Raw genomic sequence first — 15,123 nt, 5'->3', positions numbered from 1 at the left:
TACAGAGTGCAGGAGCGCCGACAAGAGTTAGTGCTGTAAACAGAGAACGATAATAAGAAGAAGTATTTCTAAAACAAGAATAAAACCCAGACGAGAACAGCAGAGCACTTGAGGCTGGTTTTCATGGAATTTACAAGAAAATATCTGCCCATGGAATGGGAGGAACGCTGGAGAAAAGAGAAAGAGAGCAGGAAAAAGATAATAGAAGAAGGTGGAGAGAAGTTTGAGGAGGAGAGCAGGAAGCTAAAATGGATCATGTCCTACAATGACAGGAGGATAGGAATGAAAGAAGGGGCGGTGAAAGAAACAGAGGCTGGTGATATGGAGGAAGATGCACCAATGCGAAGGTACCATAGACAAAGTTACCCAAGTGAGATCGTCCAGACTCTGGAGGAGATGAAGCAGGAGAATGTCCTCACTGACCTGATCATGAGCACTGAGGATGGGTTCAGCCTCCACGTTCACTTGCTTGTCATGGCTGCAGTGAGCTCCGTCATCCAGCAAAAGCTCCGGGAGAGGGATGGAGATGAGAAGGAGATCTCGCTGAGATTGGGTCCTGAGGTTAATGGTTTTGGTTTGGCTGCAGTGGTGGAGCTCGCTTACACTGGAGCCATCACCGGTCTAAACAAAGACAACATGACACAGATCCAGACTACAGCTGTTAGTCTGGGAGCTCAGAGAGTCCTGGAGCTCGTCGAATTGGAGGAAGATGGAGGTAACAAGGAAGTAAAACAGAAAAAGGTCTCAGCAGAAGAGCAAATGAAGGTCAACCTGCAGTCCATGAAGGACTTATGGGACAAAAGAGTGGGATGTGATGTAGAACTGGTTGCAGAAGGATCTGTTTTCTGTGGTAAGGCACCTGACACTGTAACATACCCACATAATATGTTCAATTTGTACAAGAAAGTGTGATATTTTCCCATGAAAAATATTTCTGATTGGTTGCTCTTGATTTCATTCCATCCATTATTCAAATTGGAATGTTTTGAAATCTGAATTTCTATAAGGAAGTGACAAACTTTTATTTGACAAAAAAATGACAGTTGTGTCAGTGGGTTTTAATAAAATTTTCATTAAGTTTTAATTTAAACGGGAAGAGAAAATTAAAAGTTTTTAGCATGTGTGCTTGACTTTTACCAAGCTGTAGAAAAAAAAGTTTAAAAGTGGAAAACAGAGGTAGAGAAAAATGTTAAGTCAGTGACACAAATCTTTTATTTCCATTCCATCCATTATTTACATTTGAATATATGTTCTGAACATTTTAAACGTTTCCCTCCATTTTGTCGGGTTTATAGAGCTTGAGAAAAAAAGACACCAAAAACTTGACAATGATAGTTTAGTTAAGTTTAGATAGTTTAAATAAATACATTTCAGTATTGTCCTTAATTAGTGCTGAATCAATTCTTTGGCTCATGAAGCTCACAGAGTGCTCCTGGCAGCCAGCAGCGACTACTTCAGAGGCATGTTCACCAGCGGTATGAAGGAGAGCCAGCAGGAGTCTGTGCCTCTGCTGTTAGTTGGAGCCGCTGAGCTCGAGACCCTCCTGCACTGTGCCTACAGCGGCGCTCTTGTGCTCGGATGGGGCTGCGTGTTCGAACTTGCCTGTACCTCACTCCAGTTCCAATTTCAGCCCGCCATCTCACTCTGCCTCAAGTTCCTGGAGCAAGAGATGGACATCCACAACTGTCTGGACGTGGCGTCTTTCGCAGAGGCCTACGGGATGGCTGACTTGCTAGAGCTGGCTGAGGATTTTGTCCTTAGACACTTCCAAGAAATATCTGCCACCCCAAAGTTTCAGGACCTCCCAGCTCAGAAGCTTCTGCAGTTCCTCCGATGCGACGCGCTGTCCACTCCATCGGAACTGGCTGTTTTCCGAGCAGTCGTCACTTGGGTGGATGCGGATCCCAACGAACGGCTCCCGCAGGCCGAAGAGCTCATGCGAGCAGTGCGTTTTCCATTCATGACCTTCCGGGAATTTCGAGAGGTTCGTGCTGTGAACCTGAGCATGGAATGCAGTGGAGAAGTCGAGGTTGAACTCTACAAAACAGCACTAAAAGAGTTTGGATTTGGCATCTCTGATCGTGTGGCACACCAACGTGTACGTCACCCCAAAGACGCCCTGGTTTTGGTCGGAGGTGATGAGCTGCATCCAGACATGGGTAAACGGCTTCCCAGCAAGCAGCTCTGGTTTGCCAACTCTCTGAGAAGCGGAACAGGCCTCGTGAAGGAGATTGAGTGGAGATTGCTGGGTGACATGCCAGATCAGGCCAGATTAAGGCACGGTGTTGGGGTTCTTGACCGTCAACTATATGTAGCTGGAGGCTGCCATTTCTATGCAAAGTCTGACACCTTGAAATCTGTTTACAGGTAAAGTAATGGCTATTTAAGTCAAATAAATTATTTAATGGGGTATTTAAGCCATGTTCTATTCATTTAGCTAAAAAAAACATAAATATATTTTCTGAGTGCCAGTCTGTAATTGTAACATTTTCTATTCACCTGTTCTCAGTGTTTCTCTTTCTCCAACAACACATCTGCATAAACAGGTACGACCCTGAGCAAGACCACTGGAAAAGACTGGCAGACCTTCATGAATTTAGGAGTAACTTTATGCTGGTGGTGAGTGGAGACAGTCTGTATGCTATTGGAGGAGACAAAGACATCAACACAAATCTTGAGAGTGTGGAAAAATACTCACCAGAAACAGATACATGGAGGTAAGAGGAAAACATACAATAAGATAAAATGACAAGTTCATTTCTAAAAGATACCTTTATAAACGTTAACTTTATTCTGCCCGTTTATTATGAAAATGTAAAAGCAATGCAGAGACTGAATGAACCGACTGACACCTAGTGGTTCCTAGAAGCACGACAACATGCCTTTAAATGAATGATGCTCTTCGGAGCATAATCTGTTTGGTGAAAAATGTTCCTCTTTCTGACACAAATGAGTCATTAAATAGAGCTATTAAATATTGACTTTTCTGTCCTATGGATCAGCTTCTGCCATCCTTTGGACCAAGCCTTGAGCGGTCATGCTGCCACCGTCTGGGGAGGCGAGATCTTCATCTCAGGAGGCTTCAACTGCAAGTACGAATGCCTGGTGTCCATGTTCCTCTACCACCCAGAGAGAGGAACCACGTACCTCGCTGAGATGACCCACGACCGAGCCCAACACTGCATGGAGAGTCTGAATAACCGTTTCTATGTAGCTGGCGGGGTGTGCAACCTCCGAAAGTACTACACCGACCAACTGGTCTGTGAGATGTACAGTCCTGTAAGTGACATCTGGACAGTGTTAACTCCTCTCCCAATTCCCCACGTCGGCGCTGCCTCTGCCATCCTGGAGGAGAGGCTGTATATTCTAGGTGGTTATTGCCAGGAGGACTATAGCGAAGCCAGACTCACCCATCGCTATGATCCAGTGATGCAGAGATGGGAGAGCATGGGAAAGATGCATGGTGCCGTCACAGATGTACGTGCATGCCTCCTCTCTCTGCCTGATCACATCAGAAAATGAGAATCAGATGAGCAAATGTTTGTTAGCTTTATTTGTGAAACTTGACAATCTAGTGAGATACCTTGTTGTCTGCATAGGAGCTGAGTATCGGAAATGTTAACTCAGAAGTGATTGTGTTGGAATGTATAGGCAGCATGTACGGGTGTCTTAACGCTCTTTGATAGTCTATTTTTAATAAGAACTATTTTATTGCTACATTTTGGTATGTAAATATATTTATAAGTGACATTTCTTTTGTTGGCTATCTTGTATGATAATGGCACTTCACACACAGTATTGTTTGGATGGGTTTTTACACGATACCGAACACAGATAACGTAAACAGCTGAAGTTGATATGTAATTACAATCCATTAAATTCACACCCTCAAATGTCTCCATTAAATGTCACTGATGAAGAACACATCTTTGCTATTGATCAACACAGTCTACACAGTCACAATCTATCAGTTGTTAGAGCAGTGTTTCCCAATCCTAGTCAAGGAGAACCCCCAACACTGCAGGTTTTTGGTGTCTCTCTTATCTGACACACACATTTGAGGCCTCTTCATTTATGAGCTGATGAGTTGAATCAGGTGTGTTTTAATAGGAAAACGTCTAAAATGTGCAGTGTTGAGGGTTCTCCAGTACCAGGATTGGTACCCCCACTGGGTTAGAGAGTCAGAGCTCGTGTTTTGATTTGAAGATGTTTATTTATTTATTTATTTATTTAATAAATAAAGGTTTGAATTTCAGAACTGGCAGGAACCTCTAGTTATGTCAAGTGTGCCATGCAAATCCTGAAAAGTGAAGCCAAGATTGGAGCAGTACAGCTACTTGAAAGGTGGTTCAGGGGTGTGTGGTTGCAATCTAATGTGGGCGGAGCCTGATACCGTGACTCCTCTTTGCTCACTACTGTGCAGACTCTCTTCCCGAAACAGCGAAAGATGTCAGTGACATATTGAGACACTGGAAGCTTCACTTTTCTGCAAAGCAAGAAAGTGAAGATGCATCATGATTCATGGACAGAATAGAGGATTATTTGAGAACCATATCATTCTCTTCACACTCCATCACAGTAGGTGGCGGTATGCACTTATGAATTTAGTTCACAACCTGCCATAAATCCAGAAGAAGAAGAAGGTGTGTCATCCATCCTTTCTTTTTTTTTCTTTTTTTTATGGCTTGTGTGCACATGAATGGGATAAATGCAAAGCACAAATTTCAAGTATTTGTTACCGTACTTGGCCAAATGTCACGTCACTTTCATCTTCATCTGATGCTTGTAAACAACTCTGGAGTGCAGGTAGAGATTTTCCAACAGTATCAAAACACTAACAGTACACGAACACAGGTAAACGTATCAAATGCTCCATTACATATATGTATTATGAATACTTTGATATTTGGCAATCATGATCGTAGTAGTGTATTACCTCCTGACTGTACCATGGTACATCCACAACACTTGATATATTTGTCTATTTTTATGCCAAGTAAACGTTTTACTGGTGATTTGTAACCCAATAGAATGGAAAATGGAAATGAATCAGTGTTTGAGTGTTTTTAAGAGGCCTACAGCATTTCCTTACAAAATAAGTGTGCACTGTTTTACTTGATGGCCCTGCCAGTATTATAACATTGTTTACTTTTTGTTAATGGTTATTTGTATTTATAAATCAATAGCATGATATGGCTTTGTTGATTTAAGCATGTTGGTTTTAGTTTGCATGTTGTCTAGGTATTAGGATTTAAAAGTATCCACAATGTAATTTTGTCTCAAAAGTAAAAATCTACAACGACACTTGTATTTTAGTATGTAATGTTTTGAATTTGTTTGAGCATTGCAGGTTCAAAATGTGTTGCTTATACTGTAGTTTAATGTTCATATACATTATAATATTAATAAGAATATTATTGAATTTGTTGGAAGCAAGTTTAGTTTGTAGCAAGTCATGTATATTGACTTGCTACAAACGTAATGTAAATGTAATGTATATCCAACGATGTCTCTCTATCGTGTGAATCATGGGATTAAACCAAAGAGATAGAAATATTAAAATGTAAGAAAATGAAATAACATTTGCAAGTGGGGTGGCCAGGCTTTAGTCTGGGTTCGTTGGCTGGTAAGTTTCCACATTTAACTGGTAAAGACTTGAACTAACCTATAATGTGGACAAAAATAATGTTTCTCCATTGATTGATTCTCAAATGTAGCAGTCTATTCTGATGAAATAAAAATGTTGTTTTAAGATTCATCCAGTTAAATATATTTCCAAAATACATGGTTTGGTTCTAAGAACGATGGTGTACTTACTAAGAAAAAACATGTCCAAAGATTTCATTGAATCTTTTATCACAGATTCTTCCACTTAGAGCACATACACATTTTACAACAAAATAAAGAGAAAACAATTAATCTGCTTTTATAGGACTTGATCATTGAACTTGTTATATGAGTTGAGCAGTTAGCCAACAATAAGGTGACCAAACATGCCATTTCCCCAGGACACATATTGGCCAGTATTTCTTTATTGCCTAAAATATCTGTTTTCTTACTTAATGAAGGTAATAATCGTTTGACCAATAACATGCAGACCTCGACCAATTGTGGTGCTTGAGAAGGTGGGATCTAGAGAGTATGGTCAAAGCAATGCACATATGTGTACACATTAGTGTTGGACTTGAAGTAGCACGGGGCATACCAATCGGGGTATGACATCAAAGTACCATGAGAGCAATCCAAAAGCACAACAAGCCATCTGCTCTCTAGAGCTTTCACTGTACTTTGTCATACAACAATTGGTCAGTGCAGCGCAAACAAAGTCAAAACTTTGATATTTTAGCCAATATAGAAATCCTGGTCTGGACTTGTCCTGGGAAAATGGCACGTTTGGTCACCCTAGCCAACAACATAATGACTGAATCATTGTGCAATTCTAGAAAACTAATCATTAACCAAAAGTAACTCTATACAAATAAGATGCACAGAGACCGAAGATCATTTGTTCTTCTCTTTAGCACCATACAGTCATCATGGCTTTATTTCAGCTTGTCTTAATATTAAGTTCCTGCATGGCACAGGATGAGGATATTATGACTCCTGTGGTGAACATCTCCTCTGAGTTGATGGAGCTTAAAGCTTCAATTAATAAACTGACAACGGATCTGAATACTGCTAACAATGAACTTGCAGAGCAGAAAAGCTTGATTCAGGAGTTGCAGAAACAGATTAAAGGTACATTCTCTGGTTTGTTTAAAATGTTTATGCATGTTTAAACAAATTAGGATATTGAAATATTTTTGCAACCACTTTAGCATTTGGCATCACATTTCCTTAATGACTGCTTTAAACTAAACTAAATTGTTTTATTGTGTGTGTTTTTTTTTCATTCACAGAGAGTCCTAAAGTGGCATTTACTGCATCCATGTCAGCTACAGAGAGCACAAACCGAGGGCCTTTTAGTACAGAGACCAAGCTCATCTTTGATAAAGTCCTAACCAACATTGGCAATGCATATGACCCAGTCACAGGTTGTGCATATTCAATTCAACATTTATTTATATATATATATATATATATATATATATATATATATATATATATATATATATATATATATATATATATATATATATATATATATATATATATATATATATATATATATAAAATTATAATAATCATATTTTTTTGTGATTTAATTGAGATCCTTGCTTTTCTCTGTTGCAGGAGTCTTCACAGCACCTGTTAAAGGTGTGTATTACTTCAGGTACTCAGGCTCTGCGTTTTCCTCCCATGATATGGGTCTGAGCATCTTTAAAGGCACAAAACGATTTGTGTCTTCATATGAATATAATTCTGGTGAGAGAAATGACCAAATGGCCAATGGAGCTGGAAGTTGGCGAGGAGGTTCACATGAAGCTGTGGATCAGATCTTGGATCTTTGTGGATCGACGCTTCAATTATTCCACTTTCACAGGCTACCTGCTTTACGCACTGGATTCTACTTCTATATAATTGATCTGTGTATGTTATATTGTAACATTTTAAAATTAAAATTGTTTAACAGACCTAAAAATATATCACGTTCCTTAACTCTGTTAATTGTGCATAAATGTAATTAAAAGGTCACTATTTTTAGTTCCTTCTTTACCCTTGGCTATCCAAATGGGGACTTGTCATAGACTTCTATTGTTTTATACAAAGCTACAGACTAAATTTCTTCCAGACTAAATGCACAGACACTATTTAATTGAACAGAGATGACATAACTGAATTCAATGATGAACTGCCTTTAACTATCATTTTTTCATTATTGACACACTGTTTTCCTAATGAATGTTGTTCAGTTGCTTTGACGCAATGTATTTTGTTTAAAGCGCTATATAAATAAAGGTGACTTTGACTATGTTTTCTATTGAATATATTCCTAGATGGCAACTTAATGATTGCAACCTAACAAATTCACACACACAAAACACCAGTTAAATGAAAACTAAGCTTGGTTGACAGTTTTTGAAACACAGAGAAAGTAAGTTTGATCTTCAGTTAGCAAAAATGAAAAACGTGGACAACAATGCACTTGAATGCACAAAATAGAAATAAACAATTTTCCCTTGTTTTCCTTCATTCTAGGATAATTCTACAAAACAAATGTAAAATCTTGTAAAATTTTTATGCACAATTTCAAAGAGCTGTTATTTCAAAATGCCTATGTGCAGTGGGGATAATGCCATTATGTCAATAATATATCCAGACTTTCGATGGTTTGTACATTCCCTTGAAAATCACCTGTTCAAATCATTTCAGAAAACGTCTTTTGACCCAATTTGAAATTCAGATCAGAGTTTTCATCCTCGTGTTTTGATTTGAAGATGTTTTATTTTTATTTTATTTATTATTATTATTTTTTTTATCTCGGAGATCATGTACAATGCAGTAACTGAGGACAATGCATTGTATTCAATGTTATCCCATGTTATTGTCTTATTGTCTAAGATGAGCAGGTATTGGCAGCACACAGGCAGCTATGTATGTGTTTGGGCCTGGTGTTATGCTCATGTTCTCCCAGCGTTCTGTTGCAGGATCATAGCGATGCACTGTTTTGGTATCATTGTAGTCTTCATGGCAGTAACCTCCGATTACATAGACCTTCCCCTCTAAGACCGCTGATGCTGACCCAACATGAGGCACTGGAAATGGCATAATGGCACTCCAGGAGTTGGCTACAGGGTTATAGGCCTCACAGGCTAATTGATCTAACAGATGGCCATCAGCATCGCACGAAACCCCTCCAGCCACATAAAGACGGTCACCTAGGGTCTCCATGCAGTGCAGGGCTCTGTCATGTGTCATCTCAGCCAAGTAAGTGGATCCCTGTTCTGGGTTGTACAGGGTCATGGACGAGAGGCATTGATACTGGTTGTTAAAGCCTCCCGATAGGAAGATTGTACCATTCCATACACTGGCCTCATGGCAGCACAGAGCTTGATCTAATGGGTGGACAAAACTGGAGTAGGAGAAAATGAAACAGAAAGGATTTTCATTTGAAAAAAAATGTGGTGCCTTATCTGACTATGATCCAAAAACAAAGTTTAGGGTAAGGTTTTGATCTGGGCTTGGGTCTTTAACAACATTCAGACATATGGGTAGTTTTTGGCCATTGATTACTTTCTACAAACATTGTTCCAGGAACAACAGCTAATATTGATCATGCATGCCTTTTAGATTCTTCCTGTAATTACAAATGCATTTATTGTGCTATTCATTTACTCTACTTACCTCCAAGAATTTGTGTTGGGGCAGTAAACCTCAGCACTCTCCATATTGACCCCTGAGTCCCTCTCTCCACCAATAGCATATATTTTACCATTTAGGACCACTAGAGTGAAGCTGCCTCTTCTCTCGTGCATATCGGTCAACCTTTGCCAAGAGTTTTGAATGGGATCATACCTAATTCAAAGATTGAACAAGAGGTCCACAATATGAGGAGGCAACCCTGGACAAGGTAAAATAGATGAGTCTTCATGTTACATCTTACCTGTAGGTGCAATTCATGGTATCAGCTTTGCCGTAATAATGCCGTCCGCCAACTACGTAAAGCTTGCCCCTCATAACCCCAACTCCATGACTAAATCGTGGTTTCACAGGTAAAGTTCCCAGCATTCTCCACTCTACTTTCTTCACCAACCCAACATGGTTCTGCAAGGAATTGCTAAACCACATTTCCCTACATGGTCTACGTTTGTCAAAATTATCAGTGATCCTCTCACCCCCAACTAGGACTAGAGCGTCTTTAGGCATATAGGCCCTGAAATTGGACTGAATGTCTGAAGAACTGGAACAGAACTCCTCAAGGAAAGAATCGTATAGTTTTTTGGCTCCAATCCTCGGCCAAGACGTTATGGACTTGACTTCTTTGAACTCCTTAAAGGTCATTAAGGGAAACTGGACAGTTCCCATCAGCTCCCTGGCAAGTTTCACCCGTTGTCTGGGAAAGGCTTCGATCCAAGACATGACTGCTCTGAATACGGGCAACTCCGAGGGAACGCAGAGAGAATCACTTTGAAGGTACTTCTTTAGTTTCTCTGCAGGAAGATCTTGAAACTTTGGAGTGACAGACACGTCTTGAAAGTGCCTCAAGACATAGTCATTGGCCAGTGCAAGTAAGTCCCCCATTCCAAAGGACTCTGCAAAAGATGCTACATCCAGGCAGTTGTAAGCATCTATTTCTTGTTGCAGGAAGTTAAGGCATAGTGAGAAGGCAGTCTGAAACTGTAATTGAAGAGATGTACAGGTGAGATCAAACACATAGCCCCATCCGAGTGCAAGAGCCCCACTGTAGGTGTAGTGCAGGAGGGCTTCAAACTTGGCCGCCCCTACAAGCAGCAGAGACACCAATTCCTGTCGACTTTCCTTCATACCGTTAGTAAACATGCCTGTAAAGTAGTCACTGCTGGCAGCCAGGAGCGCGCGGTGAGCTTCATGAAGGTGGGACATAAATAAAACATTATAAGCAGTTTTGCAAATGCAGAGGGCATCAAATTAATACTGATCAAATTAATACTTTGAGCTAGAGAAGTATAAATGTATATGATATGGAGGCAGAATTTAGCTTCTTGGAAACTCAAACATTTTGCCATATCTCCAAGTGTCTTACCATGAAACACTCTTCCTTCTGCTTCAAGCTCCACATCACAACCCATCCTCTGTGTCCACATCTGTCTGATATGCTGGAGACTAATTTTTATATGTTCCTCTGCAGAAATCTCTTTTCTGTCCACTTTCTTCCCTCCTGCATCGTCCTCTTCTCTCTCGTCCTCCTCTTTGCAGAGTTCTAGAATTCTTGGAGCTTCCAGGCTTACTGCTGCAGACCATATCTGTTCTATATTTTTTTTGTTCCGAATGTCAATGTTCCCTGTATAGGCAAACTCCACCACTGCTGCCAACCCAGAACCATGAACCTTAGGACTCAAACACAAGGAGATGAACTGCTCTTTTTTGGGCTTCTGTCTGAGTCTCGTCTGAATAAGGTAACTGACCGCAGCCAAGACAAAGGAATGAACCTGGAACCGGTATCCATCATCTGTGAAGAGGGTCAAGTCAGTGAGGACCGAATGCAACATCATGTTCTCCAGAGCCTGGAAGACCGCACTTGGGTAAGCTGGATCAGAGTATAGCTTCTTGGGATAAATGTCGCAATTCTCAACTTCTGAATCTTCAAAACTGCTGCTTCCATCATCATCATCATCATCATCATCATCAACATCTTCTTCCTCTTCCTCCTCTAACTCTTGATTTATCAGTTTCTGTTCAGAGTTGGAGTCCGTCATGTGTTGCTCTTTATCTCTAAATGTTAAACCTCCAAATGTTAAGACTTTTTCAGAACCACCAATGTCATCGGTACTGATGGAGGCAGTAGCAAAACAACCATTTTCAATATTGTTGTATTTATCATAATCTTTATCAGTGCTTTTATTATTATGTCCACACACAGCAGCTAAACTGTCAACATGTGCAGAATTAACAGGTACGTTCTTTATATATTTTTCATTGCCGTTAATGTCGACATGTATATTATATCCACTCTTGTCATCATTGACTTTATCATTATTTGCAAGTGAAGCAACTAAACCTTCACTGTTTCCAAACGTAGCAGTTAAACTATTATTATATTCTTCATCATTATTTTTGTCATCTTTATCATAAGCATCCTCTGTATAATTTTTTGTGGATGCAGGAATTAAACCATCACTGTTTGCAGGCATAACAGAAAAACTAATACTAAATTTATCTTCATCATGTTCATTGGCATTCTTTTCGTCATTGGTTTTATCATTACTTATAAATGAAGCAAACAAACCCTCACTTTTTGCGGATGCAACAATTAAACTATTATGTTCTTCATCAGTATTTTTGTCATCATATTTATCAGCAACATCTTCACCTTCATCACCAGCCTTTTCATTATTTGTGCACGCAGCAATTAAACCATCACTGTTTGCAGATGCAGCAGGAAAACTAACGCTATACTCTGTATCATCATACTTATTAGTATCATCACTAGCATCATTTGTAAACGCATCCAATACCGCATCAATATTATTGTTTTTGTCATATTTATTGGCATCCTCTTCATCACTGTCTTTATCATTATTAGTACACATAGCAAAAACACTGTCACTGTTTGCAGGTGTTAAAGGAAAACTAACATTACATCCTTCGTTGTCATCAACAGCCTTCCCACTTTCCTGTGCATCTACTTGCAGCTCATTTGTATCCTTTTCTTCTGTCCGTTCATCTTCCTCTCCTGGATTCTGCTCATCCTTCACTTCTTCACCTGCATCTATCAATCCATTGTTGCTGCTTGAGTTCTCATCCTCCCTTGATCTTCTCCACTCTCTCTGAAGGCCCTGCTGATCTGTTGCCATTGTTTCGTCAGGTTACTGTCAAGAGCAAATCTAGAAAAAAATGTCTTCTGTTTAAAAACCAGGACAGGTTCCATCAAACCTGTTTCCTAACTTGTTTTGAATCTCTCTGTTGATGTGGGATCATGTACTGTAGTCTGGTATGCAAAATAGATCAGTGTCTCCTGAGGTCACAAAAAACATAATGCTATTTTTACCTCAAGCATTTAATAAGATCATATCTCAAGTATCTAAAAATGACTGGCTGCTTATAGTGTAGTTATGCTATAAATATAGAGTGCCTAGTGCTGATTAATAAACTGTTTATTTGTTGCACACCTGTCTGTTTATATGTTTAATTGTGTAAACAAAATCAGGTTATTTTAATATTAATTTGAGGACTTGTTTTGTCTGATAGTCTGATATCTGATAGTGTTTTCCAAACACTTTCCCAGCATCAAAACATTTCTGGTCTAACCTAGCACTATTTTTCCAGTGCATTTTATTGCAATTTTTTTTTTTTAAATCATCCCATCTCATATGATGCGGTTTATTCTTCGACTCCTGTTTCACTTGGTCTGAAAAAACAAAATAGTAAAATAGGCTGTTGAAAGAGTCAGGATTCGGACCTGTTTTGTTGTGTTTTCCCTCCCCATGTGCTCCCCTTGTTTTAGTTTTCCCTTTTGTTTGATTAAGTTCATTGATCTCAGGTGTGTCTCATTAATAGCCATGTTGTTATGCCAGTCTCTATCGTCACTGTGGCTGGATAATCCCTTGTCTCCACTTCCAGCCTCCGAATCCTGGACTCTGCCTCAGCCCGTTGACCCATCGGCTCCACCATGGCTCCTAGTTCCCTTTCCGCCATGAGCTAGCAGTCCACTGGCTCCGCTGGGCTCCCTCTTCCATCAAGCTCCATCTTGGTCTGTCATCAACTATCCATCGCCTCAGGACTCCACTCCTCCGGCTGCACCTTGTCCGTCCATCCCTCCAGCTCCATCTGGCTCCTCCTTCCCTTCTGCTCCACCTTGGTCCTCTTTCGCTCCGGCTCCACCGTGGCCTTCTGGATCCCCGCCTCTGTATCGGTCGCCTGAGCCATCAGTTCTGCCTTGGCCCTCCAGATCCTCCCCATCGCCCTGGTTCATCAGCTCTCTGTCTCTGCCTCAGGTTCTTTCGTCACCTGCTCTGCCTCCGTCGGTCAGTTCCCTGGAGTCGGCAGCCCTTCCTCCACCATGGCTCCTCCCTCTGTTGGCTCCACCGTGGGTCCCCATGATGACTGTGGCCTGGGTTCCACCAGCTCCAAGCCTCAACAGTCTCTGTCTGGTCCGCTCTGGCTCCTCCCTCCTTCGTCACCTCCCTGAACTCTGACTGCAAACCCCCTCCCGGGTGTTTGTCCACCTCCTGAGGCTCCTCCCAAGTTCCCACAAGTCATGGGCGGATCTACAGGGGGGCAAGGGGGGGCAGGTGCCCCCCCACTCTAGAGCCTTGCCCCCCCAGCTGCCCCCCTAACTTTAATGATCCAAAAACTGTACTTACAAAAACAACCCACCACTATGTCCAATACATTTACCAAAAGTGAACAATTTAATTTTTAATTTTAAATGTATTATTCGCCCTTCCCCCCTGCCCCTTCAAATACTTAGTTACGTCCCTGATTCAAACGTGCAGAGCGGCGTTCGCTCAGTCTGGCTCATACACAGCGAGTCTGCTTCGGTGCGGTGGCCCTGCAACCAGAGACTGAACTGCCCCGGACAGATCCTCTGAAGGTGAAGTGAGTTTCCCCAGGTGTAGTTTAAACACACGTTTAACTTAAAGTTACATTTGTAATGAATGTATTGTATGCTAAAGACGATTCAGCATCAGCAAAAACAGCGAGTCTATTACGTTAGGCAAAATCAGCGGTCAAATCGCTCCCTCGTGATTTGTAAGAGCACTCTTCTCTTTGATTAGCCTGATTTTGATTTTAGTAAAGACAAGAACAGCTTAATAAAAAATATAAAATATTGAGGGGCAGCGCTAGGGCTGGGCTAATGGGGCTTAAGCCCCGAAAGTTTTTAGTAAAGCCCCGAATATTTTGTTAAATTGTCTTTCTCACAGAGCAAAACAATTCATCAGAAAAACAAATGTGAATAAGATTACAGCGGCCGCGATTAACTAATCATGAACATTGCATATTACATTTTTATTTATATTTTCCCCTTTGCATTAAAGGTACTTTTGACGTGCTTTTGCAACGTTGAGCATTGTAGCCAATCACAGACATGTCTGTTGATCACATCGGCCAATCAGAGGCGTTTAAATGAGTCGCTGTGCTGAAGATGTGTTTTGCGCGAGCTCACCGAGTTCACGTTCGCAAACCTGTCATTATTATTGGCAATAAACTTAAGATGCAGATAAGAGATTCACTTGATATTATTATTGATGCTGCTCTGATGCACTACATTACGCAACGCTCTGTTTGTTGTTAGGAAGACTAAAAGTTCAGCGGTCTAGCTCATCAATGTCAAAATTGTTAAATAAGTTAACAAATGCCTGGTAAAATGTAAGTAGATCATTTAACATTTGACTGTTTTACAATAGAAAAGTTCAACTTTTATTTATTTATTAAATTTTGCCTTTTTGAATTCATAATTTCCTTGATTCATTTATGTAAATTAAAAATAAAATTTTAGTTGCAAATAGTTACAATTATTTCACTAATACAACAAGCCTTTCT

The 15,123-nt window shown here is 40.4% G+C and overlaps 2 protein-coding genes and 1 pseudogene across 2 annotated transcripts; 2 read left to right on the top strand and 1 right to left on the bottom strand.

Moving 5' to 3' along the window:
- Positions 1 to 3,635, top strand: si:ch211-63p21.8 (kelch-like protein 33). The gene is made up of 4 exons (XM_059505803.1): positions 1 to 850; positions 1,419 to 2,367; positions 2,547 to 2,717; positions 3,003 to 3,635. The coding sequence occupies exons 1-4, from the start codon at positions 124 to 126 to the stop codon at positions 3,520 to 3,522; spliced, it is 2,367 nt and encodes a 788-aa protein (XP_059361786.1). The 5' UTR covers positions 1 to 123; the 3' UTR covers positions 3,523 to 3,635.
- Positions 3,636 to 6,530: 2,895 nt separating this feature from the next.
- LOC132096268 (cerebellin-2-like) lies at positions 6,531 to 7,582 on the top strand (annotated as a pseudogene).
- An 848-nt stretch (positions 7,583 to 8,430) lies between these two features.
- On the bottom strand, positions 8,431 to 12,591 carry LOC132100344 (kelch-like protein 13). The gene is made up of 4 exons (XM_059505802.1): positions 10,664 to 12,591; positions 9,545 to 10,484; positions 9,286 to 9,456; positions 8,431 to 9,013 (listed from the first exon to the last, which is right to left on the bottom strand). Exons 1-4 carry the CDS (start codon positions 12,432 to 12,434, stop codon positions 8,491 to 8,493), a joined length of 3,405 nt encoding a protein of 1,134 aa, XP_059361785.1. The 5' UTR covers positions 12,435 to 12,591; the 3' UTR covers positions 8,431 to 8,490.
- Positions 12,592 to 15,123: the final 2,532 nt, after the last annotated feature.

This window comes from Carassius carassius, chromosome 2 (assembly GCF_963082965.1).
Source record: "Carassius carassius chromosome 2, fCarCar2.1, whole genome shotgun sequence".
Lineage (NCBI taxonomy): Eukaryota > Metazoa > Chordata > Actinopteri > Cypriniformes > Cyprinidae > Carassius > Carassius carassius.
Note: the sequence above shows the minus strand (reverse complement) of the source record. Positions and strands in the feature narration are given on the sequence as shown.

Coding starts and splice junctions, on each gene's coding strand:
- si:ch211-63p21.8 (XM_059505803.1), top strand. CDS start 124: ATGGAATTTACAAGAAAATATCTGCCCATGGAATGGGAGGAACGCTGG. Junction 2,368..2,546: donor ACCTTGAAATCTGTTTACAG/GTAAAGTAATGG, acceptor CTGCATAAACAG/GTACGACCCTGAGCAAGACC. Junction 2,718..3,002: donor CCAGAAACAGATACATGGAG/GTAAGAGGAAAA, acceptor CCTATGGATCAG/CTTCTGCCATCCTTTGGACC.
- LOC132100344 (XM_059505802.1), bottom strand. CDS start 12,434: ATGGCAACAGATCAGCAGGGCCTTCAGAGAGAGTGGAGAAGATCAAGG. Junction 10,485..10,663: donor AGAAGGAAGAGTGTTTCATG/GTAAGACACTTG, acceptor ACCTTCATGAAG/CTCACCGCGCGCTCCTGGCT. Junction 9,014..9,285: donor CCCAACACAAATTCTTGGAG/GTAAGTAGAGTA, acceptor CTCCTACTCCAG/TTTTGTCCACCCATTAGATC.